We start from the raw sequence: 24250 nt of genomic DNA, 5'->3' as shown, positions 1-24250 counted from the left end.
AATCAAAGCATTGACTCCTTCACAAATGACTCATCATCAGCAGAACTTTAACTAAACTGCGTAGCTCAGTGGACTTTTTGTCCACAGAAATCAGGCGTCTGGATAAGAGTGCTGTATAAAGGTGTTAATCTGGAGTAAATCATGAGCAGTGTGATGGAGGTGCTGGCTGTAGTTTGGGTTTTGCTCATGGCTGGACTTCCAGCTCTCGGAGGTGAGTTCAGCTGGACATCACTGCACTACTGAAAGCGAAAGTAAAACATGTTAAAACATTAAAATTAATATATAAAGTGCTTATTTGAAGGAATTGTGATTTTTTTTCACATGACACATGATTTAGTTTATTTATTCCTGTTTACTGTATTTATTGATTTACAGTTTCATTGATCAATCAGCCTATATATAATACTTTATTAAACACACATGACATTCAGTTACTCGTTGTTTTATTTAATTAAATAACTAAATTATAGGTTAATATAACTAGTCTCAAAGTTACTTTTCATAATGTACACACTCTTATTTTGTTCCAGACCTGTATGACTTGTTCTAAACCTGTTTTATCTTCAGTGGGACACAAAAGGTGTTATAAGGCAGAACATTAAGAGACTGATAGCCTCAGTCACCATTCACTATCACTGCATCTTTTTCCTATAAAATAAATGAATGGTGAGTGAGACTGAATACTCAGTCTCCTTTTGCATTCCACTAAAGAAAGACATACAGGTGTGGAACACCATTAGTGTTAGCAGAGGACAGGATTTTTTAAACTCTACCTCACACAGTAGGCACTTTATAAAGAAATGTTACCCTTGAAAATAAAGCACAGAGGAATATAGTAGATAAATTGTTTTCCTTTGCAATTAACATTTATTTCTGAAGCAAGTTTTGTTCTTTGCTCTTGCAATATTCAGTTGGTTATGTCCCTTTTGTTATGTTTCCATACATCATTCTGAAGAGAACTTGGTGGTAGTCAGTTACTTGTTTCTCTCGTTCTCTTGTTTCAAAGGTTTTTGGAAATGCACGTGAAAGACAAAATTAACAAATGTAAATTACAGGGACAATAAAGAAAACAAATAATTTAAAAATCTGGGAATTTTGTTGGTTAAAATAAGCAACATCTCAAATTGATTGGAAAATTTGTCCTGTTTGTCACAGCGTATATTCCAAGTCTTCTGAAGTCATACAATAGTCATACAATAGCTTTATGTGAGAAACAGAATGAATTTTAAGTTGTTATTCACTGAAAGACTTCATGGTACTTTTCAATCCTTTTGAAGCTTCAAAGCTCCCTGAAATTACATGTGAAGGAGTGGAGGTACAAATCTTAGAAAAATAATAACACATAATAACACAAAAGAATAACACAGTTTGGGTTCCACAGAAGAAAGTAAGACATACAGGTCTATTCCAACATGAATGTAAATGCATATTTTTCATATTAAACAGAACTTAGAGAATTATTGGCAGATGTTGGTGCTTGAGACATTATTGGTCATTCAATATTTCTGTGAAAAAAAGACTAACATTAATGAGGTCTCAGATGAAAAACACACTAAAAGTTACTACAATGTAAAATATTTTCATCTATTTATCAACATTAACTTGCAGTTGTTAATTGGCCCTCAGGTAGATTACATATCATCAGCAGCTCAGTGTCTGTCACGCTAGTTGCTGGTAGGCTGTTGGGCTCATAAATATTAATCACGTTATATGTGTTCGCCCAAACTGATTTGCTGAAATCAAAACGCAGACAGTGAGGACTAGCCAATGGGATTGCCGCTTGTGCATTAGTGCACATCCATCCGCTGCAGAAGCAGCCAGCTGGCAGAGGCTTCTGCCAAACACCATCACAACAAATTATACATTTTTGCTCATCTTTACCTCAGTGTGAAGTGGCAGTTGGCTATTACAATCCAAGTGATGCGCATGCGCAGAACTCCTATTTCGCGAACCAAGTTTTGACATAGAACAAACGTTATAATTTCTACCAAACAGGTCAGCAGGATGTGTTGTAGAGTCAACCTCATTTCAACATTGAATAGATGTTTTATTTTCAACCTGATAACATGAACCGACCAAATAGTGAATGTTGATTCAACATTGAAAATTAATTGAAGATTGATAGTGACCTATATAATTAAAAATAGCCATTGAATCATTGTGTCTTTGCTATCTGGGTATTTATTATGACTTTATTCTTCATTTATATAGCATTTGGAAATCGGTTAGTGATTGTATTATGATGTATTTTGTGTGCTCTTTGTGTACATATAACTGTACTTGTGTAAATGTGTGTGCGTTCCTGTGGTTTCCTTTAAGTACATGGAGGTAAAGGCCCACAGTGTGACCAGGGCTACAGTCCCCTCCAAATCTATTGGCCAAAAGGCCAATTCATTTGTTTGTGCTATACACCAAAGACATTTGGGTTTGAGATCAAAAGATGGATATGAGACAAGAGCTTAGGCTTTCAGCTTTTATTTCCCAGTATTTACACCAAGATGTGTTAAACAATATAAAACATAGAATCTTTTGTATCAAACCACCCAATTTTTAGGCAAGCAAGAGTACAGGAACAGATAGGCTCGAAATAAATAACACTTAATATTTGGGTGCATATCCCTTGTTTGTAATAACTGCATCAAGCCTGTGAATCACTGACATCACCAAACTGTTGGTTTCTTCTTTTGTGTTGCTTTTCCAGGCTTTTACTGCAGCCTCTTTCAGTTGTTGTTTGTTTTGGGGGGTTTCTCCCTTCAGTCTCCTCTTCAGGAGGTAAAATGCTGCTCAGTTGGGTTAAGGTCTGGTGATTGACTTAGCCAGTCTAAAACATTTCACTTTTTCCCTTTGTCGTGTTGGCAGTGTGTTTTGGGTTGTTGTTTTGCTGCATGATGAAGTTCCTCCTGATTAATTTGGATTCATTTCTCTGTAAATGTTCCTGTGACATTTTGTATCAAGGTACCAACAAATAGCCTGCACCTTTTGATCGAAGTAGGCGTGACGAATCATAAAAGACCAGAAGTTCTCTCATGTACTGTGGCACGAGACCATTCAGTGCTTTATAGGTGAATAGTAGTATTTTATAACCAATATGAAATTTGATTGGGAGCCAATGCAGTGTGGATAAGATAGGGGTGATGTGGTCATATCTTCTGGTTCTAGTAAGGACTCTCACTGCTGCATTCTCACTGCTGCTGCAGTCTAATATCCTTTACATATTCCTCAACTTTATTAACCTGGTGTCTGTCATCTGGCTTTGCTGAAACATACAACTGTGTGTCATCAGCATTACAGTGGAAGCTAATACCATGCTTACGAATAATTTTACCCAGAGGTAGCATATGTAAAGAGCAGTGGGCCTAAAACAGAGTTGCAAACTTTTTTTCCCAGAAGACAGTTTGTAGTTATACTTTGATCATGAAACACATTCAGATTGCTGTCATTTTGTGCCATCTGTACATTAGCGGAACAATGTACACTAGGCCTATGTCACACAGTATCACCTGTAGCAGATGTTGGTATCTGGGAATTTTTATGAGTATGAGTAAATGAATATGGTATCGAACCCATTTCAGACCCCCAGTTCTCTACTCTGACAGCATGGTTCCACCTTGTGTTTAGTCATCAATTAAAAGTCTTTGATCTGTGAAAATAGCAGAAAAATCTTTCTTTTTACTCAGGCTCATCTTACATTAATTTTCATTAAAACATTAAAAAGGGCATCATGTACAACTATCACAAAACATTAAAACAGTTGCTGATCATCCAGGTAACACACACAGTATTAAGAATCAAGCGTATGGAAACTTTTCAACTTGTTCATTTGTGTAAATTCAGTTATTATTGTGTCTTGTGGACTAGATGTAAACATCTGCTGTGTGAAATAGCTTATTCAGGGCAGAACTAAATAAAAAACAACATGCAATTTTTATGATCCCTCTTATTTTTTTAAAAATTATTATCATTTTGCAGATTCTGCACGGCATATGTAAACTTATGACCTCAAATGTATATTAAAAAGTCACAATTATATAATATTTTTATTATTGTTTAAAATTATGTTTTATTGGCATTTAGTAAATCTGTTTTGAAAAATACATTTTAAGTGCGTTGTACATGTGATTAAAGTAGTAGTGTCTACATGTTTCATCCAGGTGAGCACTCTCTGTATTACACCTACACGGCTCTCTCTAAACCTCTCAATCTCCCCGGCATCTATGAGTTCACTGCACTGGGCATGCTCAATGACCGAGAACTCGACTACTACAGCAGCAAGACTCAGGCTAAGGTTCCTAAACAGAACTGGATGAGAGAGAAGATGCCACAGGATTACTGGGATAAAGGCACTCAGTCCCGCAAGAGCAAAGAGCAGTGGTTTAAGGTCAACGTGGACATCCTGATGGACCGAATGAGACACAATAAGTCTGGTTAGTCAATTCTCTTCATCATTACTCATAAAAGGGCAGGGGTCATTTCTTTATGATTCTTAATGTTTAGTGTCAGACAGTCATTATCTTCACTGCACCGTCTCCATTTCAGACCTTCATGTTCTTCAGTGGAGACATGGCTGTGTGGTTAATGAAGGTACAGATGGGAATATTAAATTTGTGAGAGGAGTCAGTGAGTATGCCTACGATGGGTCTGAGTTCCTCTCCTTCGATGAGGTAAACTCGAGGTGGATTGCTCCTGTCGCAGCTGCTGAGCCGACCAAAAGGAAATGGGATGATGTGCCCATCCTTAACCAGTACACCAAGGGCTATCTGGAGAAAGAGTGTGTGGACTGGCTCAACAAGTTCATGGATTACGGAAAAGAAGAGCTGAGAAAACATTGTGAGTATCCAAAGGATTTTACTGGAGTCACTTCAGTTCCTAAATGACATTCACAAAAAAGTAATAAGAACATCATAAATGTTTCTGTATTTTCAGCTTCACCAGATGTACATCTGCTTGCAAAGAAATCAGTACGTGACCCTGGCAAGTTGACCCTGACCTGCCTGGCCACAGGTTTCTACCCTCCAGATGTACAGATGCAGGTGAGAAAGCTCAGAATTTCTCTACCTGAACATCTGGTAACATCCTCAGGAATCAGACCCAATGGTGATGGCACCTACCAGCTGAGGAAGAGTGTGAACACTGTGGAGGATGACAAATCACTTTACGATTGTTATGTGAACCACATCACCTACAAAGAACCAATACTTACAAATGGGGGTAAGTGGAGTACCATTACTGAACCTTACTGTTCTACTTACAACTCACATCAATAAAAAAACAGCAGTGCAAAAAAAAGAAGTTGGAAATGTAGTGAGTGTAATTTTTTTACCCTTACCCTTACTAATTGTTTTACCTTGCTGTTACCTTGCTCTTCTTAGTTTTGCAAGAACAAAATGGAGAACAATGCAAGGACCGTCCCATAGTTCCAAGTGGTGCCATCGGAGCAGTGATTGGAGTTGTGTTTACGCTGGCTGTGGTCTTTATCCTTAAAAAGAGAGGTATTATTGGTGAGTACAACTAAATACAGAGCTAAACAGATAAATGAATAAATAATCAGAGATGCTTTACACACTGTATAGTTTTTTTTTTACTTATGTGGTAATACCCTTTTTCTGCTATACCGACTTCTCTTATACTGTCTAATGTCTTTGGTCTGCTGCTGTAACACTGGAATATCTCACCTGGAATTAATAAGTCTTATCTTATCTTATCTCATCTCATCTCATCTTACTCTGGTACTTGAATCTCTTCAACTACAGCCACGAATGAAAGAATGTCCTATAGCCAAGCTTCTACAGGTAAATGTGAATTGTGCTTTAAGTTTATAATGATTATGTTTGTATAAAAGGTACCAGCTGGTGAGCAGGATCTAGACACGAGAACTGACACTTCTTATGACTCAGTCTGATATCAAGATGAGGGCATGGTATTATAAGGGGACAGATTTAGACACTCTCTGAGTGTTCAGTGTTGTGTACCAAATACAGAAATATTTGGATTGTATTTGGCGTTTCCAAAAGTTTTACTTTTTAAAACACAACATAGGAATTATGGTTCATTTTATTACTCATGTGTACTACTATGTGAATTTACAGGTGATGTACACGTGAATGGACACGTGAATGGACACTTGAATGGACACGTGAATGGATACGTGAATGGACACGTGAAAGGATACTTGAATGGACATGTGGATGCACACATTAATGGAAACTTGAATGAACACATGAATGACGACATGAATGTGAATTTTGAACAGAAACTAAAGAAAACAAAAAGCTACAATTTCTAAAATTGTGGTTCATGCCCCGTACTAGGTGAGATTCACTCGATAAGTGTGCAACCCCTTAAATAACAAAACATAAAAGCAGACTGACAAGGTCTATTTTGACTCCACAAACTTGATACGTAGCCTAGCTGACCTATGAGAGGACGAGTTGATGCCGTCATGTGAATGAAGCAAGTGCTAGTGCTAGTTAGCAGCAAAGATGGAAGAAGCTAGCAGTCGTGAGCCTGGTCTGACAAGCGAATGCAAATCTAGTGAAATAAGTGAAGCCAACCTTACAGACAAACGAAATTGCACATCAAACATCTGGAAATATTTTGGCTTCAGGAAGACAGACACCCTTCAACAGCATTTGATTTGCAAAACATGCTGAAAAACAGTGCAAACCTCTCGTGGTAACATCACAAACTTATGTCAGCATCTCAGACGTTACCACAAATCGCAACATGATGAATGTTTAGCTAATCAGAATTCCGGAGCACAGCCTCGCGCTGTTAAGCAGCCCGTAATCACTCAGGCGTTTGAAAGTGTCGCACCATATGAGAGGAGCTCATGCCGACACGAAGAAATAACGGGTGCCATCACAAAGTTCGTAGCACAAGATCTCATGCCCATTTACACCACGTAAAAATAGAAGGAAAAAAATCGCACGTTAAATCGAAATTGCAATTAAATTTTGTCTTGTCTTTTTAATTGTGTAACCTTAGGATAATTAGACAAAAAAAATGCAGCTTGTCATGTTACCGAGAAACCACAAAGAATTGTAAACTCCTCTGTCCTGAAGATGTCAGAAAACTTAAAATTCAAATTACAGCTTTACCTCTGACACTGGAGACTCCTTCCACAAGTGTTACATAACCATCACCTTACAGAAAACTTCACCATATCAGTGATTACACACCTTTTAATTCATTTACTATTATTAAATTGAGTTTTTCATTGATAAATCATTCAGTCTTATTCTATAGTTATTAAATTATGCGATTTTATTTCGATTCGGACTTTCAGGCTTATGTTTAAATCTAGTTAGGACAGTAATGTTTCTCTTTTTCTTTACAGCAGCATGAAGACAAGGATCTCAAATATGAAGATATGAGTGTAGGGGACTGACAGATGTACCAGTTATGACAGTTACAACAAGATTTGCAAGAAATGTGTGAAGTATGAAGTTGCTTTTTGTTTAATTATTTTAAATTTAATGATTTATACAAAATGATCGGGATCAGACTGTATTAGACTGACCACGGGTGATCAGCAGCTAAACCATTTTTCACCAACAAAGTCATTGTTTCCCCATGGAGAGAACCAGTGGGCATCACACACCGCTTGGATATGAAGTCTTGGCACTGCGCTCAAAGCTCACTCAGCTTCAAATTTAACCCAAACAATCACATAAGCTCTCAAATATGTCGTAAGACTAAACTTGCTAGTTGGAATGGAGGAGCAGCTTATTATCTGTGTGTCTCCGTATCCAGAGCTCTTGTTACCTCATGTATTATCTTATGTTCTGTGTCTTCCTCCTGTCTTCTCTTAAGGACATACAAAGACAGAACCTTATTCTTTGTTTGAGATTTAGATACATACCATAATTAGGAACATGCAGAAAGAGCTAGCTCTATGAATGATCTACAGTCCCCTCCGAAAGTATTGGAACAGCAAGGTCAATTCTATTGTTTTTGTTATACACTCAGTACATTTGTGTTTGAGATCAAAAGATGAATATGAAATGATAGATCAGAATTTCAAATTTCATTTCCTGATATTTATATCTAAATGTGTTAAAAAAAAAAACATTTTAAAGAATATGGTATTTTTTGTGGCAGACCACCTAATTTTTTAAATAAATATTTTTAAATAAATAAGACATTTGGGAGCCTAGGATTCAGTGGACATTCAGAGCTATTAATTCTTAAACAATCAATCTAACAGAGCACACCTGGGCAGCAAGAAACACCTGTCCGTCACATGTTCCAATATTTTTGATCACGTGAAAGAATGGGTGGGCTCAAACAAAATAAATTAAGACTATCTGTTCCAATGCTTTTTGTATTTTATATAAATCTCTAGGATGGTCCTCTTTATACCAAACGAAAAAACACACATTACTATTTATTGCCAAGACATTGTTAGGCAAATTACCTCTTTATATCATATCATATTAGCAATTATATTATTAGATCTTTACATTTCATTTAAATATTCCCAGAGTGCATTCAGAGCTGGGTAAAACTGCTTTCTCTTTTTGTGCTCCCTGGGGATGGAATGAGCTGTAAAATACTATTACCTCAGAAACTGTCATGGCAAAAACTTCTTCAATTCAGAATAAGAAAAAAGACTTCCAAAGTCAAAGGGTTCTGGATGCCAAAAATCAATAGACTGTTGAATCAACCAACAAAGCCGAGACTTCTGCAGAGCATCTGATTCACCTGGTCATGGCTCAAGCTTTTCTACAATTCTAAAAGTAATGATCTCATTACGTGGAGATTTCTCATTTTTTCTTTTAAATCATACTCCTATCTTTCGCCACAATTATTTCATTGGCCCACTGACTCAGTTTTAATTGTGGCGTAAGCTCAGCCAGACTATTTTTTAAAAAAAAGATAAGACTATATAAGTCTATATATAAGATAAGTCTATAATGTAAAGCTCTGTATATTCGGTACTTTCCACAAACCAGGTTACATCAGTTTATCTGAATTCCACTCCGTACATCATGTGCATACTTGGTTTAACACTCTGGCATAGAATGACACTCCCTTCTGGATTGCATATTTCACTAAACACTAATTGGCTTACGTCAAAGTGGTTACATTCTTAAGCCCTTGATTTACACCTTGATTCCCCAGAAAACAAGATACAGTATAAATGAAGATACAGTAAAATAAGATACAGTATAAATGAAGATACAGTAAAATAAGATACGGTATAAATGAAGGGTTAAAATCTTCCAGAAAACTCGTCCTTCTTTGAATACATTTAAAGGTCTTTTACAAACTACCCTAAAGGAAACATGGTGCTGTTTTACATTATTCTTGATTTGAGGTGAAAAGTGTTATGGACGTTATGCCGGTATAACCTCTATGTCGTTTCTCTTCTGCTGTCTTTCCTGTGTTGTTTTTATGCACTGTAAATGTTTCAGTGTGTGAAATTGTTCTTTTATGTGAAACTGTTTGTGCTGCTGTCTTGACCAGGACTCCCTGGAAGAAGAGATCTTGTATCTCAATGAGACTTTCCTGGCTAAATAAAGGACAAATAAGAATAAATAAACACCTGGGCAGCCAGAAACACCTCTTTATGCATTCCTCAGTTTGTATGTTTTATAATGTAATGGCATTAAGCCTAACCTTGGACTAAAGTCTTTTCAAAATTCAGTTTAGCAGGATTATAGGAACAGTAGATACAATCAGACAGGCATTTAAAAAGCCATTTAAATAATACACTTAAAGCAATGATATTACTGTGGACACGACTTTATTAACAGATTAATGTGGAGACTCCAGGTGGTATAATAACCACTAAAGTTATTCAAAACCCCTACATCAGATTGCTAAAAACCAAGTAAAGATAAAAAGGAGCAAGTCGGATTCAAAATTTCATGAAATTCAAAATAGTACGGAAAAAGAACGGAAAAAATAGCTGAAGAACTTTTACCTAGCGTTTACTTTAGTTTCCATAAACACTGCGAATTATTACAAATTACTGGTCAATATTTGTATTCGAAGACACTTGACTTAGAAAATAATCTATGTGATTTCATCCACATTTAAGACAGAAACTGGCAAAACATCTTCCTTAAATACATCTCCTGCAGCCAACACACACACACACACACACACACACACACACACGAAGTCTGGCAAAGACTTGCTCTAGTAACGCTCATAAGTGTTTGGAAAACTGCAGATGTATAGTTTGTCTTGCACTTTGATGCATTTCCCCTGCACGAGTTGAAGACGGAGTTCTTAACTTAATAGTTAGAAATAAACACAATGAGGTTCAAGGTTCTTTATTTGTCACATACATTACATACATGTGATGTATTAATGTAGTGAAATGTTTTTCCTTAGTGCCTCGTCCCACAGTGCAACTGATACGTAATAAAAGCTGAATATAATGAAAAGAATATAATGAATAAAATAGAAAAATAAAATACAATAGAATCTATTAGACAAAATATAGATGTTATATGCAAAGATATGTAGAAATGTGTTTAGCAGCTTGAAAAGAGGAATCTTAGCAGCAATGTTTGAGGACGTAGTGTGCAAAAGAAGCAAGAGATTTTGTGAACTTCATGGAGTGTTACAGTATTCAACATTGTCATGTGAGAAATAGATCTCATTTAATGAAAAATATTACCAGTTATAGTTTATTGTCATACATTTTCCTAAAGTGAAAAGTCAAACGTTGAACGTTACAAACAACTTACAAACATGGATGTTCACAGACAGTTAACTTTTTATATTGTGAGTGCATTTTAAAGTTACATTTTTAAATTGTGAAAGCAAATTTTTAAATTTTTAAATTGTGAGTTCCTCTATACTAGTTTTTAATCTTTTAATAATTGTCTGGGATTTTAATATTTAACAAAGGTGGCACTTGGGTTTGGAAGAAGATTCATCGTTGTGGCTCGTGTTTAATGCAGTGGCTTACTGGAATAATTTAGTTTATGGATTTAAAAGTGGAAGAAGTTTTGGCATTTACCCTCTAAATATTTTATTGGTAGCAAAGTGAAGGAAGTGTTTTTTAAAATTATACACAAATTTTATCCCTCCAAAAAATTTTCTCTGTATGAATCATCTCCAGAAAATGCTTTTCACTCAGTACTTTTTTTTTCTCCTGTTCATATTGTTTTTTGGGAAGATGTTTGTACCCTTATCATACAAAAATATATAAAAGAAGACAGATTTCCATCCATTTTCCATACTGTTTATCCTACACAGGGTCGTGGGGAACCTGGAGTCTGTCCCAGGAGACTCGGGGGACCCTGGACGGGATGCCAGGGCACAATCACACACACTCACACACACACACACACACTACGAACAATTTAGAGATGCCAATCAGCCTGTAATGCATGTCTATGGACTTGTGTCGTGGTAAATACTTCTGCAAATCAGAATAAGAAAAATGAGTTACAAAGACGAGGGGTTCTGGATGCCAAAAATCTATAGACTCTATTGAATCAAACAACAAAGTCGAGACGCTGCAGAGCATCTGATCTACATAATCATGGCCCGGGCTTTTATACAATTCTAAAACAATAATCTCATCGGATGGAGTTTTCTCTTCTTTCTCTTAATCACTCACCTGCCTCTCGTCACAATTATTTCACTGTTTCAGTTTTATCTCAGTTTTAACCGTGGCGAGAGTTCAGTCAGTTTATGTTTCAAAAATAACATTAGCCTTCACCTTAAAAACATCACCTACGAGGTTTCCGTTCTCACAGAAACATCCCTGCAGGATCACAGGCCTAGAGTCACTCTTCTAAATGTACTAGAAGGGTCATTCTTCATTTGTGGTGGCAAGTGGTGTCCCTCTACTTTACAACAGTTGAAATAAACTTTAAATACCAATAAATCATAAAATGTTTACATGTTTGTATTCTGTAGGGTAAACACAATTTGTGCAGTGTTAATAGTTACATTTTTGTTTTAAAATACATATTTAATTGAGTTTGAGAGATTGCATTTGTAACAAAATATGCATGTTCCCGCCACGCCTCAGAGAGGTATCATGGAATGTAATTGCAACAGTATAACATTTTTAACACAAATAAAGTGGTTATATTGTGAATATAGATTTTATTTAACATGTACAATTTTATTAAATTGTTTTAAAAAATACATATTTTGTTATATCTAAGACAAAAGTTGTGTCCCCCAAATTCATGTCTGTGGTGTCACAACAATAGATGTCGCCTCTTTAAGAAAAGGGAGAAATCTATTTGGACTACTTCCTGTGTGTAAAGGTCATTGCAGGTGCTGGTTGATCTGAGGGGTGTATGATGAGTACATTCGTTCTTATTAATTTTCTTAAAGTTAGCTAAATTTCTGACAATTTTGTGTGTCGCACTTTATTAGTGTCTGTGGTGTTATGTTGATAACTTGTAGATCTGACATATTTTAATCAAAATTTTGATAAATACATACTTATTAATATTTCCAAAATGTCCCCTGATCTTTAAATCATCATGATGGCAGCCTCCATTTTAGAGAAGTCTGGATTTAGGCTAATTTGCCTGTGGTGTTACTGCCTGTGGTGTTACTGTCTTTCCTGGTAACACCACAGACTCTATAGTAACTCGAGGTAACTAGTAACTAGAGGTCATAGACAGTGAACACATTGGACAGTGGTGTGTTCTTAATTACGATGAACAGCCATACCCTGGTACCATTCAGGAAGTGGAGAACCACAACATCAAAATCAAATGTATGCACAGGAACGGCATAAACAAGTTTTTTTGGCCAAGCCCCAGAGATGACATACAGTGGTACAGTGATGATCAGGTGATTTGTTTTATCCCAGTGCCACTACCTGTCAACAAAAGGTCTGTACAGATCAAGCATGACATTTGGGAATACCTTCGAAAACACTTTGAAATCTAAAGCAAAAAAATGGTGATACAATCCATTGTGCAGACAATAGTAGTGAGAAACCCGTTGTAGGTTGTTTTAATTTAATTTTTTTTAATACAGTTTTTTCTCTAAATGTTGTTTTATCAGAGTAGATACTTCTTGTAATCCTACTCATGATGAATTTCATTATTTTGTTCAATAAACTTTTAATTGTTAAACCTTTTATGCAATATGAAGTCTGTGGTGTTACATCAAAATGTATCTGAAATCTCTTTCCTTCAGAGCCATTTAATCTTATAATTTAATGTTTTTAGACTGTAAAGTGGTTTTAGTATTTTAGAATAAAGACTATAAAGGTGCCACAGACCATTTTTCCTGTCTTTTTGTGATGTATATCGAAATTTAAAAAAATAAACTATTCTCCTTTTGGCAGAAATAGCGGCCAAGATGAACAATTAAACATTTATTTTAAAAAGTGAAATTTAAATAATCAGTGAAACTGAATCCTTAAAGTAATTTATTTATTTATTAATTATTACCTAAAGTTGCATATCCCTGCTCATTTTAGAACAAACCAAAATTTTACTTCAAATATTGGTAACACCATAGACATAAGTGGTTGTGTCACCAGTGTTTGATTAAAATTATTTAAAAATCAAAATGTTCTTAAGCTCCTATTTTAATGGATACAGCATATTAAACTAATTTTAACTACATAGCAATACATTTTATTAAAAAAATTTAAAAAAAACAAGCATTTTTACAAATTCTGCCTCTCATTTGCCACCCCAGTTGAAGAATAACCCAGAAATGGTACAGTGTAGTGTATAAATGAAGCTCTGAAAGTTAATACATGAGGTGATTTAAGGTCACTTTTCAATACTGTTGCATAGATACTGATTAACAAATGATATTGATATAGATAACAGGAAATTCCTCCATACTTGGAGAGGAAACCAGAGTACCCTGAGGAAACCCCTGAAGGAGAACATGTGAACTCCGGGCACGCAGGGCGGAGCTGGGAATCGAACCCCAACCCTGGAGGTGAGAGGCAACAGTGCTAATGATTTAACTCTTTTAATGATTTAATTGCTGACAAAGAAAATAAATATTATGTTATTAATCTTATTATTATTTTATTGGCATAATTTCATGTTCATATATGTAAGTACTCTGGTCAAAGGCCACTTTTCTTTATATTCATGAATGAAACTAAGCAGTGAATGAAACTTAATAATAACTAAATAATATCAAAGCTGTCAGAACTCTTTTGTGTATGTTTGTGCTTCTATTTCTTTGAGCAAAAAAAAAAAAAGGATGTTTACAAAAAGAAATAAATAAATAAACAATTCCCTCCATTTGCACGGTTTCCTTTCCAGGACCGGAAGCGGAAGTAATTTCACTGTCAGGTCAGGTGACGCAGTTGTGAAGATTCCAAAGCTCGCTCGCGGATAAGCAGCTTGTAGGAAAGTAAACAGAGAAGAATCATGGAGGCCGCGGATCCTCGGTCCTCGAGTGACGGCGCGCCGGCTAGCAGAGGAGGATTCCCGGGCGGGGAGAGCAGCAGTGACCGGGACGGCGGGCGGGCCGGAGGCACCGGCGGAGAGGGCGAGAGGGAGCAGCGGGACCGGGCTACTTTTGAGTGTAATATCTGCCTGGACACCGCCAGAGACGCCGTGATCAGTCTGTGCGGACATCTTTTCTGGTATATTTATTTTTTATTTTATTTTATTTTACAGACAGCTAGCGTGGTCCTAGTCCAGTAGTACTAATAAATAAGTAAAGCTGATCATTTCTGCACCTAGGCAGGAATATGATCACATTTCAGTGTTGGGAATAAAAATAAAAATATAACTCATCTAGCTGATGTTATGTAATGTGAAGTCAGTAATCTGTGTATAATGTGTGATATAGTAATGGCATGTGCACTGTTATTATTTATACTGTAATTACTTTTGCACCTGAGTGCAGTTTGTAAAGAAGGTTTGGTATTGTGTGTCTGAGTTGGTTTAATATTATGTTTAATTTTGTTTTGTGTATAAATGATTAACTGATGTACGTGTTAATGAGAGTCCAGTCTGAGCACACACACCTGAGATAATCTCTTACTAGTCGTGGGATTTGAACCCACACCCTTACGATCACAGGTTACGTCACACGCTGACCGAAAGCTCTGGGTTTTATTATCACTCAAAAATACACTTTCGGATTTTAAAAAACGACAAATGAACCAATCAGCGTCTGGAACGATTGACACCTGCGTAGGTGTTTTTAACTCTCTGATATGAACTGACCTCCTGGAAGCCCCGCCCCCTTTCCACCATCTCACGTTGGTAACGTTTCATCGTAGGCGATGCTCTCAGGAAGATGCACAGACTCTGCGTCCTCTCTTTCTTTCAGGGGAAATGAACGAGGGATGCTGTGAAAATTCATCCGAAACAGACAAAAGGCTGAAAAGTGTGAAATCTAACACTTGGCAAGAAACTTTAATTGAGATGATAATTAAAGAGGGATTTAAAAAAAAAAAACAACAACAGTGTGTGCTTTGCATCAGATGAGTTCAAAGTTTTGTTGTTGTTGTTGGTTTTTTTTTAATTACACCGTTATTATTGTTTGCGTTCTGATGAACGTAGTTGGTTCTATCTAGTTCTCAGAATCTAAACAAATCGGTATCTCAGTCAGCATCAAGACAAAACCAGAGTTTAGCTGATCGTTGATGGAAATATGATGAAATGAAAATTAATTCCAGCTCATGGCACTTTCCCCATGTACCATCTTAACACGGTGTGTTTAGATACCAAATAAAAACTTTAGTTAATCTTTTTTAAAGCCACTAATGAGTCGAGTTCTTCTTCTGGTTGTTGAACTTAAACTTGTCCACAACGCAATGAAATAACGAATATCTTGGACACTGAATCTGCTCGTCCCGGCGCCCGGGCTGTTGATCTGATGTTCGCTCCTGTAGAAGCCGAGCAGCGTTTGTGATTAGTGGCGTAAACATGGCTGATGATCAGCTGGAGGAATGTGTGGTGGAAACGGAGGAGTCTGAGCTGTAGATGATCCTCCACTGGTGTTGGAGAAGGTGTCATTGGGGTCAAGTGGAGATTAGGAGAGACTAATCATATACTCGATTCGCTTTTCTCAAGGGTTTGTTTTTAACGCTGTGGTTTGTCAATATATCCAGGTTTTGTAGTTTGTTTTCCATGAGCTGGAGCTTTCAGATTTCAGCGGCATGTGAATTCAGATTTTCACAATTCTTTATAAATTAGGTGCGAGATGGTAAAGAAGTGACAAATCCAAACGATTGAGTTCCTCAGACCAATCCTGTGGTGACGTTTCTTCAGTTCCTCACTCACAACTTTACTTCCTACCTGCATTTACTTCCTGTTTGCTGTTTCATGGAAGGAGAACTTATCACAGTGGTTTCATCTTATCCTGTCGTATAAACCCCATTATTCAAAATGGTGCATAACCTGATGAACATTGGTATTGGGACCCTGGAAGAACATTCGGCTTGTTTCTGACCCCTGTGACATTGAAATAAAACCCTGATGTAAATATTGACTGTCACAGCGAACACCGTTCCTCCCAGAAATACTGCGTTTACTAAACACTGAGTCCTGTCCCATCTTTAATGCTTCATACTTTCCATTCTGTAAACTGTACAGTCGTTCTTGTAATTCATTCATTTTCCTTTTGCTTTACCTGTTGGGGGTTGTCGTGGCAACAGGCTGAGAAGGTCAGTCCAGACTTCTCGATCCCTGGCCACAGGTTCCAGCTTCTCCTGGTGAATCTCCAGGTGTTTCCATGCTAACTGTGAGATGTAATCTCTCCAGGGGGTTCAGTGTCTGCCCTGTGGGACACGCCTGAGACCGACCAGGAGACTTCCTTGTAAGGTGTCTGAATCACCTCAATTTTGAGAAGCAGTGGCTGGATTCCAAGACTCCAAGACATGGACAGTAAGCTCAGCAACCTGCAGAGGAACCTTTTCCTCCTCATGTACTCGCACCCTTATTCTTTCGGTCACTACCACGTTCAATTCAAAGGGTTTATATGAACAGCGTTTGAACTTTGGTGAAGCTTAATGCTCCCAGTAGGGCTACCCTTGCTGAACAGATCTGACAAAAGACCCCCATGCAGGGTACAAAGGGTGAGTAGTGTGTTCATGCTGAAAATTCCAACAAGAAGAAGAAGGAGTACACTTCAGGTACCTGGATGATGCACTTATTCCCCCGGAAGTGGTTAAGCTGTTGGACCGCTGATCGGAAGGTTGCGAGTTCAAATCCCAGCACCGCCAAGCTGCCACTGCTGGGCCGGAAGTTTCCTGGTCTTGCTGGGCCCATTAGCAAGGCCCTTAATAAATGACATTTGTAAGGGCGTCTGCTAAATGTCATAAATGTAAAGCTTTGCGTATGTGGCGGAAAAGGGGCGGGGCTACCAGACGCTGACGCTGGCTCAGATTTGCTCAGAATCAAAAAAGGACATGTTCGGCATAAAAGGTAACTTTGACATAAACAATAAAAGGAGGAAATTCGTTTTCGTTGACTCTGGGTATTCTGATAAAGCTAGCAGCGTCGCGTTACGTGCGTTTGACGTCATTTGACATCAACTGGGAAACGGTTTATACTTCCGATTAGTAAAAAAAAAAATTAATGCTCCATCTGAGACGATATTACCCTTCTCAAATTCATTCACTAGACGGTAGAGTGTATAGTGTATAGTACGTCATTTGGGACCCAAATTAAGTGTGCTCCATCCGGATTAGGGTTACCGGGACCCACACCGTGAGCCAGGACTGGGGGTCACCCACGTTACCTGGTCAGGTTCATCCTGAAATGGCAACATGGAGGCATCTTGTGGAAGAAGAGTGGGGGGGTCAAGTGCAATACAAGTCAAGTCAAGTGGAGTTTATTGTCATTTCAGCCACATACAGCCAGTTAGTAAAGAGTGAAACAAAACAACGTTCCTCCAGGACCAAGATGCTACATAAGACAAACACAGAACTACAAGGAGCTACATAAATTATACATAAAGTGCACAAGTGCAAACAGAGAGACAGTACAGTGACTACTGGGATAACCAATGGGCGCAGTAAGTCCCAGTGCAGCGCCGACCAGCACACAGTTCTGTTAGAAAGTGAGTCCAGTGACGATAGTGCAAAAAAAGAGTACAATATAAGTTGCTGTAGGTGTAAACATAAGAAGTAGCAGCCTATGTACAGTATAATAAATATTTGTAGCAGCATAATGTAATGCGAGGATGTGCAAAAAAAACAAAACACATCGTGTGGAAAGGCGTGTGATTGACAGTCTTGATTAGAATGAAACCTTGCAGTGATCCCTGTGGCGTGATTATTAAATCTGAAATGAAAAACACTCTGTGCAGTGCTTGAGCAGTATACTTCCCTGCAGAAGATGTGTTAGAACACCTGATCTGTCCATCAATATCTGTGTGATGTCTATAAAGTACTAAAGAAATATCTACATCCAGACAGATTTAGTGAGTGTTCCAGCTAAAGGAGCTCAGATGTGCTGAATCCATTTGCCTGAATTTAAATGTGGTCCTGTGTGTAAGTTCACACTGCGGTCATTAACACTGATGTCTCTCTGTGTCTGTGTCTCTACAGCTGGCCATGTCTCCATCAGGTAAGCTGGCTAATTCTTAACATGTACAGGTAGCTTATAGCCGCTAATGTAGCATTGTGATGATCCTTATGCCGTGTGGAACCTTAATGTCGGCTGACGCCAAAAAACAGGAGTCTTCGATTCAACATGAAGGAGTTTGTGTTTAGTTTAATCTGCCAGTCACAAAGTTAGTAACTGCTCGGGCTGCACGATATTAGAGAAAAAAGCGATACGTGATAGCTTGTTAAATAATGCGATATGCGGTACGATAATGCTATAAGTGTGTAAAAATCCATTTTAATTAAATTTATATATACCTTTATATATTTAAAAACTGAAAATGACATAACCAACATCGTGCTCTTTTGAGGAAAAGATCTGCGTCGTCCTAAAACCTCGACTTCTCGTAACTTTTTGAAGTATTAAAATCATTCCATTATCGCAAGCCCTTGCCATACGCATATCGCGATATTTTAATAATTTGATATATCGTGCAGTTCTAGTAACCGCACAGTGTAACACTTTACCTAACTAATCTCTGCTAGTGAAGCAGCATTATCATTAAACTATCAGTGCAGAGCTGTGTTCAGGTAGCTGGCTAGATTAGGTTAATGATGATATTTCTTCACATGGCTAGAATGCAATGGATCTGAAGGAAAAAAAAAAGTTAGCTAGCTAACTACCAAGCTAGGAAGGTGAGTGAACATCATACCAAATATTAGCCCAATTACAGAGGTAGCGGTTGAGGAAGCTAAGGACGTCTACTCCATTTTATTAACAGTAGAAGTTTGTTTGTTTGTTACAATCTCCATTTTAATAACAGTAGAAATTTGTTTGTTACAATCTCCATTTTAATAACAGTAGAAGTTTGTTTGTTACAATCTCCATTTTATTAACAGTAGAAGTTTGTTTGTTACAATCTCCATTTTATTAACAGTAGAAGTTTGTTACAATCTCCATTTTAATAACAGTAGAAGTTTGTTTGTTACAGTCTCCATTTTAATAACAGTAGTAGTAGTTATGATTCTGTAGGCACTACTAAGGGTTTTGGGTTTGTTACAATCTGCGGTTTCTTCTGTCAGTGGTTGGAGACGAGGCCGAGCAGGCAGCAGTGTCCTGTGTGCAAAGCAGGAATCAGCAGAGATAAAGTCATTCCTCTGTACGGCCGCGGCAGCACCAGCCAGGAGGACCCCAGGTACGGCCCGCTCCGTAGACACCGCCCTGAAATATACTGAAATACTTATATCTGACGTAGCCGTACGCTGTACCGGTGTTTACGAGGTCACGTATTCACCTCATGCCATGACTTTATTATCAAGTGTGTGTGTTACAGATTAAAAACTCCACCTCGACCTCAAGGACAGAGAACAGAGCCTGAGAGCAGAGGGGTGAGTCTTACTTTACAGTTCAGCTAGAGGAATATGGAGAAGGCAGGGTTACGGGAATCATTAGGAGTAACTGTGTGCGTGTGTGTGTGTGTGTGTGTGTGTGTGTGTGTGTGTGTGTGTGTGTGTGTGTGTGTGTGTGTGTGTGTAGTTTCAGGGTTTCGGTGATACCGGGTTCCACATGTCTTTCGGTATCGGTGCTTTTCCTTTCGGCTTCTTCACCACAATATTCAACACCAACGATCCGTTCCACAGACCAGGTGATTATACGACATTCAATATTAATAAACTCCATCTGTAAACGCTGATTAATTTCCCGTAGCAGCATGTCCTGAAAATGTTTTACTCCTTCCGTGATATCAGCGTGAAATGTAAACACAGCGTGACTTAGCAACACATCGATATCATGGAGGGAATAAAACATTTCAGGACATGCTGTTACAGGAAATTAATCAGTGTTTGGGTAGTGTGTGTGTGTGTGTGTGTGTGTATCATACTTTTTATTTGTTTATAAAGCACTGACACTGGAGACTCCTTCCATAAACGTTAACGTCTCCTACATCTACGTTTACACAGAGCTCTTATGATATGTATTGGGTCATTAATGTCGTTATGTCACTTCTGAAATCTCAAAATCTCACTTTTTTTTTTCTTTATGTAAATAATAATTTTCAGATCCTCACTACGCCGCAGATCACCAAGGCAACGGGAATGGTAACAACGGCAACAACTGGCAGGACTCGCTCTTCCTCTTCCTCGCCATCTTCTTCTTCTTCTGGATGCTGAGTGTGTGAATGTGTGAGAGAGAGAACGAGAGAGAGAGAGAGAGATGATGTCAGGACCGACACACACACACACACACACACACAGACACACACACACACACCACAGATTGTCCAGTACAGAGAAACAGTATTAAAACACAGCTGGAGTTTAATGATGTTCCATAAAAAATTAATAAAGCGAGTGTGTGAAAAATAACACACACACACACACACACACACACACACACATGCACACACTTGTACGTCATTATCCCACTGTTTCATGACTTCTGCTTCATACCAAAGAGAATTCCTCTTCACACACCTTACACGCGTGTTGAGCTAACGTCGTTTAGCACATTAGTGTATGTAAAAAGTATTATTTATCCCTTTTGGTTCTCGAGTGTCTAATCCACGCATCCGTTCCACGCTTTTCCACCGCAAAGGAGCCTGACGCATCAGGATCACCGCCATACACGTTACTGCTACAGTGCATTATGGGTATCTTGTACGTTATAGGGAAACCACGTCACGTGGACGTTAGCCAGTATCTATGACAACGAGGGATTAACATGGCCGCATCAGCATTAGGTGGATTACACTCTCCTATGGCATCATGGGTAAGCCACGCCTCCCAACGCTACCTGGTTACCAGGAGAATCTTGTTAGAAGCTTGTTAAATCTGTAAGGTGCTACTGTAACTTAAAAAAAAATAGCAAAACTAGCATCACAAACGCTAAGTTCACGCAGGATGATCGGTGATGACAGAGCTTTACGTTGTTCCAACTGGAAATCCTTCTTGCATTGATGTCTCCTTCCTTGTGTTTATGGCGTAACATCAGAAACACTGTTGAGGCAGAAATTCGTTACTAAGTGAATCCAGCTAGCGAGTAAACGTTATGCTAGAACATCGCAGGTTATTCTTCTGCCTGAGTGCAATGAACCGTAAATCCTTCTCTGTAACTTTTTGGAGAACCGTTGTACCGTGGCTAGTTTTGGATTTCTCGTTTTCTCTCATTTTCATTGGCTGTCTTACGTGACCAATCACAAGGCTTCCTAGGCTGAGAAGAGATCGAGGCAAGTGAAACACACACACAAGCGAGGGCTGAGTTTATCTTATTCGCCGAAACCTTGGATCTCTAGGATACAGAAAGGTAACAGCAGTTCATGCCGGCGGCACGTCATTAGAAGGCGTGTCTATCTTTAATTTAATTTATGCAGGTTGCCATGGTTTCACACGTTGCACCAGGCTAGTACGATATGGCCGCAGAGATGATAGTTAGCTACCGAATGTATACAGAAATACAAATTCTGGAGGGAGTGGCTTGTGTATAAATGAGGCGTGTCGAATAAACCAAGGGTCTTACTGATTGGTTCAGGAATCGCGACAAGTATCTGATAGAAACCGAGTGAAAAAATGAGAAATGTACCACTATTACTTAATCGTTTGTATAACGTTAAACATTGTCCAGTTTCCGGTTACTGGCCCCCTAACATCGCTAGCGATTGTGTCACTTCCTGATGCCGAGGTTGAAAGTAGCCGTCTACTTTGAGCGTGAATGAACTACCAAGATGTGCAGTGATGCTAAACGGTAACCAGGGCAACCACAGAAAAGTGTTACGTCAGCTGCCAATCATTTCTAATAGTGTTCGTAAGCGCAGCGTTAAAGACCCGGAGTTAAGGAAATCTCGGGTCCGGGGGCTCTGTGGCGGCACGTACGTAGAAAACGAATGTGAACACGTTAATGTGAACGTAGGGTAAGTTTGCGCTGTTATAGCCTGGTTCTTTAACAGGATAGTTAGCAGTTAACGTATAAGATAAGATTAGCACTGTACATAAACACACACACACTCGGATAAACCCTTATAGAATGCTAAACATGTTTAATCTAACAGCTAACGTTGCGCACACATACACATTAAATAATCACTATCAAGAACTCTCGGGTGTTAGCATTTGGGGCGGAGACTTAAAATGGCCGACGTTAGTAGTTACACTAACAGGATGTCAGTCTGTGTGAGGGGGCGGAGCCTAAATTGTGTGAAATTGGTGTTTAGTCTTTTTCAAGCTCTGTTAAGCAACCTAACAGAATTCTACAGTATGAGTGTGAGTTTCACACCGTGACGTGTGTGTGTGTGTGTGTGTGTGTGTTTATAAATGTTTTGTCATGAGATTGATTGAATATTTCTGTACTCCTTTCTGTAAGATTTCTGTAGCTATGATGACATCACTACGATGAGTTATGGAGGAGGCGTATGAAATCAGATACGAGGACGCAGATTCTAACGCACCCCTTGTTGACTTCGCCTGAGGGCGAGCGCTCGCAGCACAGCACAGGGAGCGCGGAATATTCCAGAGTTTTCCGACAGGAATTCCAACCAGACTGAAAAACACTCCAAATGTATTCCGTGATGCGCTAGCTCCGAACGCTACCCGCTAGCCGGGTCATGTCCTGCTAGCATTGTTTTTGACTAGCATTCTGAGGAGGATGAGGATCGCAAAAGTATTTTTTAAATGTCCCTTTTAACCATCCGCCATTTTGTAAAAAATAATAATAATAATAACGTTGGCTCGGCTGATTCAGTAACAGAATAGACTTTTACAATGACTCAGTCAAGGGGAAGTGGACAAGGGTGTGTTAAAATCAGGACTGGAATGTGTGATGATGATGATGATGATGATGATGATGATGATGAAGCTGTGTGCGTGTGTGTGCGTGTGTGTGTGTGTGTGTGTGTGCTTTATCTTGCTGTTGTATTGCTCGTCTTTTTGACCTGAATAAAAGGAGAATTATATTTGTGTTGTGGGTGGAGCTTGTGGGCGGAGTTGGAAAAATGGGGGCGGGGCTCTTTACTGTAAGTCAGTGAATAAATGTTTCCTATTGGATATACACACTGTGTTCTGTTTTCTGTTTATTTCTAATCTGTTTTTCCCCAATTCTGTTCGGTTTAATGTTATTTAGTTCAGGTCTAGTTCTGTTTTCAGTTCTGTTTATTTCTATTATAATCTATTCCACTTGATTCTGTTCTTTTCTATTCTACAAGGTGTCCCAAAAGTCTCCATATATATATTTATATATATACACCCTTTTTTTTAAAAATCAAAATGTTAAACTTTATTTACAAAACCTCCTCTACATGATCACCATTTCTTTGTAAACTCACTCGGAGTCGTCTCTCTCACTCACGATGTATTCGCATCTCCATCGCAACCTTGCGACAGCTTCCTGATCCAGCCATGCTGTAGAGCAAAGACGCCTTCAAAAATAATGAAACTAAATGTTTCTACATTTAAAAAAAATCCTATAAATGTGTGCAGTTTTATAAGGAAATGAGCTGGAAGTGTTACTGAGCATCTTGCAGAAGCAGCCACAGTTCTTCTGGAGACTTTGACTGTCGACTCGCTTCTTATTTCTGCAGCGAAACCCAGCAGCCTTCATTATGTTTTTATCTGAAAAGTGTCTCTTATGGAATCTGCTGCTTTCTTTACTGACATACAAACATTTTTCTGTAACGTTTCATTTTGTGCTGGAAAACTAATGTTTGGAATCTAAAATGTTTTTGTACTGAATCAATAATGTAGAAGCCAGAAAATAAACATCTATAACAAAGTTTGTACTAAAAA

At 38.3% G+C, this 24250-nt stretch overlaps 2 protein-coding genes across 2 annotated transcripts; both read left to right on the top strand.

Annotated features, from left to right (window-relative positions):
• Nucleotides 1–76: 76 nt before the first annotated feature.
• LOC113524926 (major histocompatibility complex class I-related gene protein-like) lies at nucleotides 77–9553 on the top strand. Its single transcript, XM_034307560.2, has 8 exons — nucleotides 77–211; nucleotides 4152–4424; nucleotides 4537–4827; nucleotides 4924–5208; nucleotides 5370–5498; nucleotides 5751–5789; nucleotides 6087–6308; nucleotides 7337–9553. The coding sequence occupies exons 1-7, from the start codon at nucleotides 142–144 to the stop codon at nucleotides 6281–6283; spliced, it is 1284 nt and encodes a 427-aa protein (XP_034163451.2). The 5' UTR covers nucleotides 77–141; the 3' UTR covers nucleotides 6284–6308; nucleotides 7337–9553.
• A 4269-nt stretch (nucleotides 9554–13822) lies between these two features.
• Nucleotides 13823–23601, top strand: rnf5 (ring finger protein 5). Its single transcript, XM_053236708.1, has 7 exons — nucleotides 13823–13896; nucleotides 14232–14557; nucleotides 18479–18497; nucleotides 19559–19671; nucleotides 19810–19864; nucleotides 20013–20121; nucleotides 20537–23601. The coding sequence occupies exons 2-7, from the start codon at nucleotides 14340–14342 to the stop codon at nucleotides 20653–20655; spliced, it is 633 nt and encodes a 210-aa protein (XP_053092683.1). The 5' UTR covers nucleotides 13823–13896; nucleotides 14232–14339; the 3' UTR covers nucleotides 20656–23601.
• The last annotated feature ends 649 nt before the right edge of the window (nucleotides 23602–24250 follow it).

The sequence above is a fragment of the Pangasianodon hypophthalmus genome, chromosome 9 (assembly GCF_027358585.1).
Source record: "Pangasianodon hypophthalmus isolate fPanHyp1 chromosome 9, fPanHyp1.pri, whole genome shotgun sequence".
Classification (NCBI taxonomy): Eukaryota; Metazoa; Chordata; class Actinopteri; order Siluriformes; family Pangasiidae; genus Pangasianodon; species Pangasianodon hypophthalmus.
This window is presented reverse-complemented; position numbering and strand designations above follow the sequence as displayed.

Coding starts and splice junctions, on each gene's coding strand:
- LOC113524926 (XM_034307560.2), top strand. CDS start 142: ATGAGCAGTGTGATGGAGGTGCTGGCTGTAGTTTGGGTTTTGCTCATG. Junction 4,425..4,536: donor AATGAGACACAATAAGTCTG/GTTAGTCAATTC, acceptor TCTCCATTTCAG/ACCTTCATGTTCTTCAGTGG. Junction 5,209..5,369: donor ACCAATACTTACAAATGGGG/GTAAGTGGAGTA, acceptor TGCTCTTCTTAG/TTTTGCAAGAACAAAATGGA.
- rnf5 (XM_053236708.1), top strand. CDS start 14,340: ATGGAGGCCGCGGATCCTCGGTCCTCGAGTGACGGCGCGCCGGCTAGC. Junction 19,865..20,012: donor CAGAGCCTGAGAGCAGAGGG/GTGAGTCTTACT, acceptor GTGTGTGTGTAG/TTTCAGGGTTTCGGTGATAC. Junction 20,122..20,536: donor CGATCCGTTCCACAGACCAG/GTGATTATACGA, acceptor AATAATTTTCAG/ATCCTCACTACGCCGCAGAT.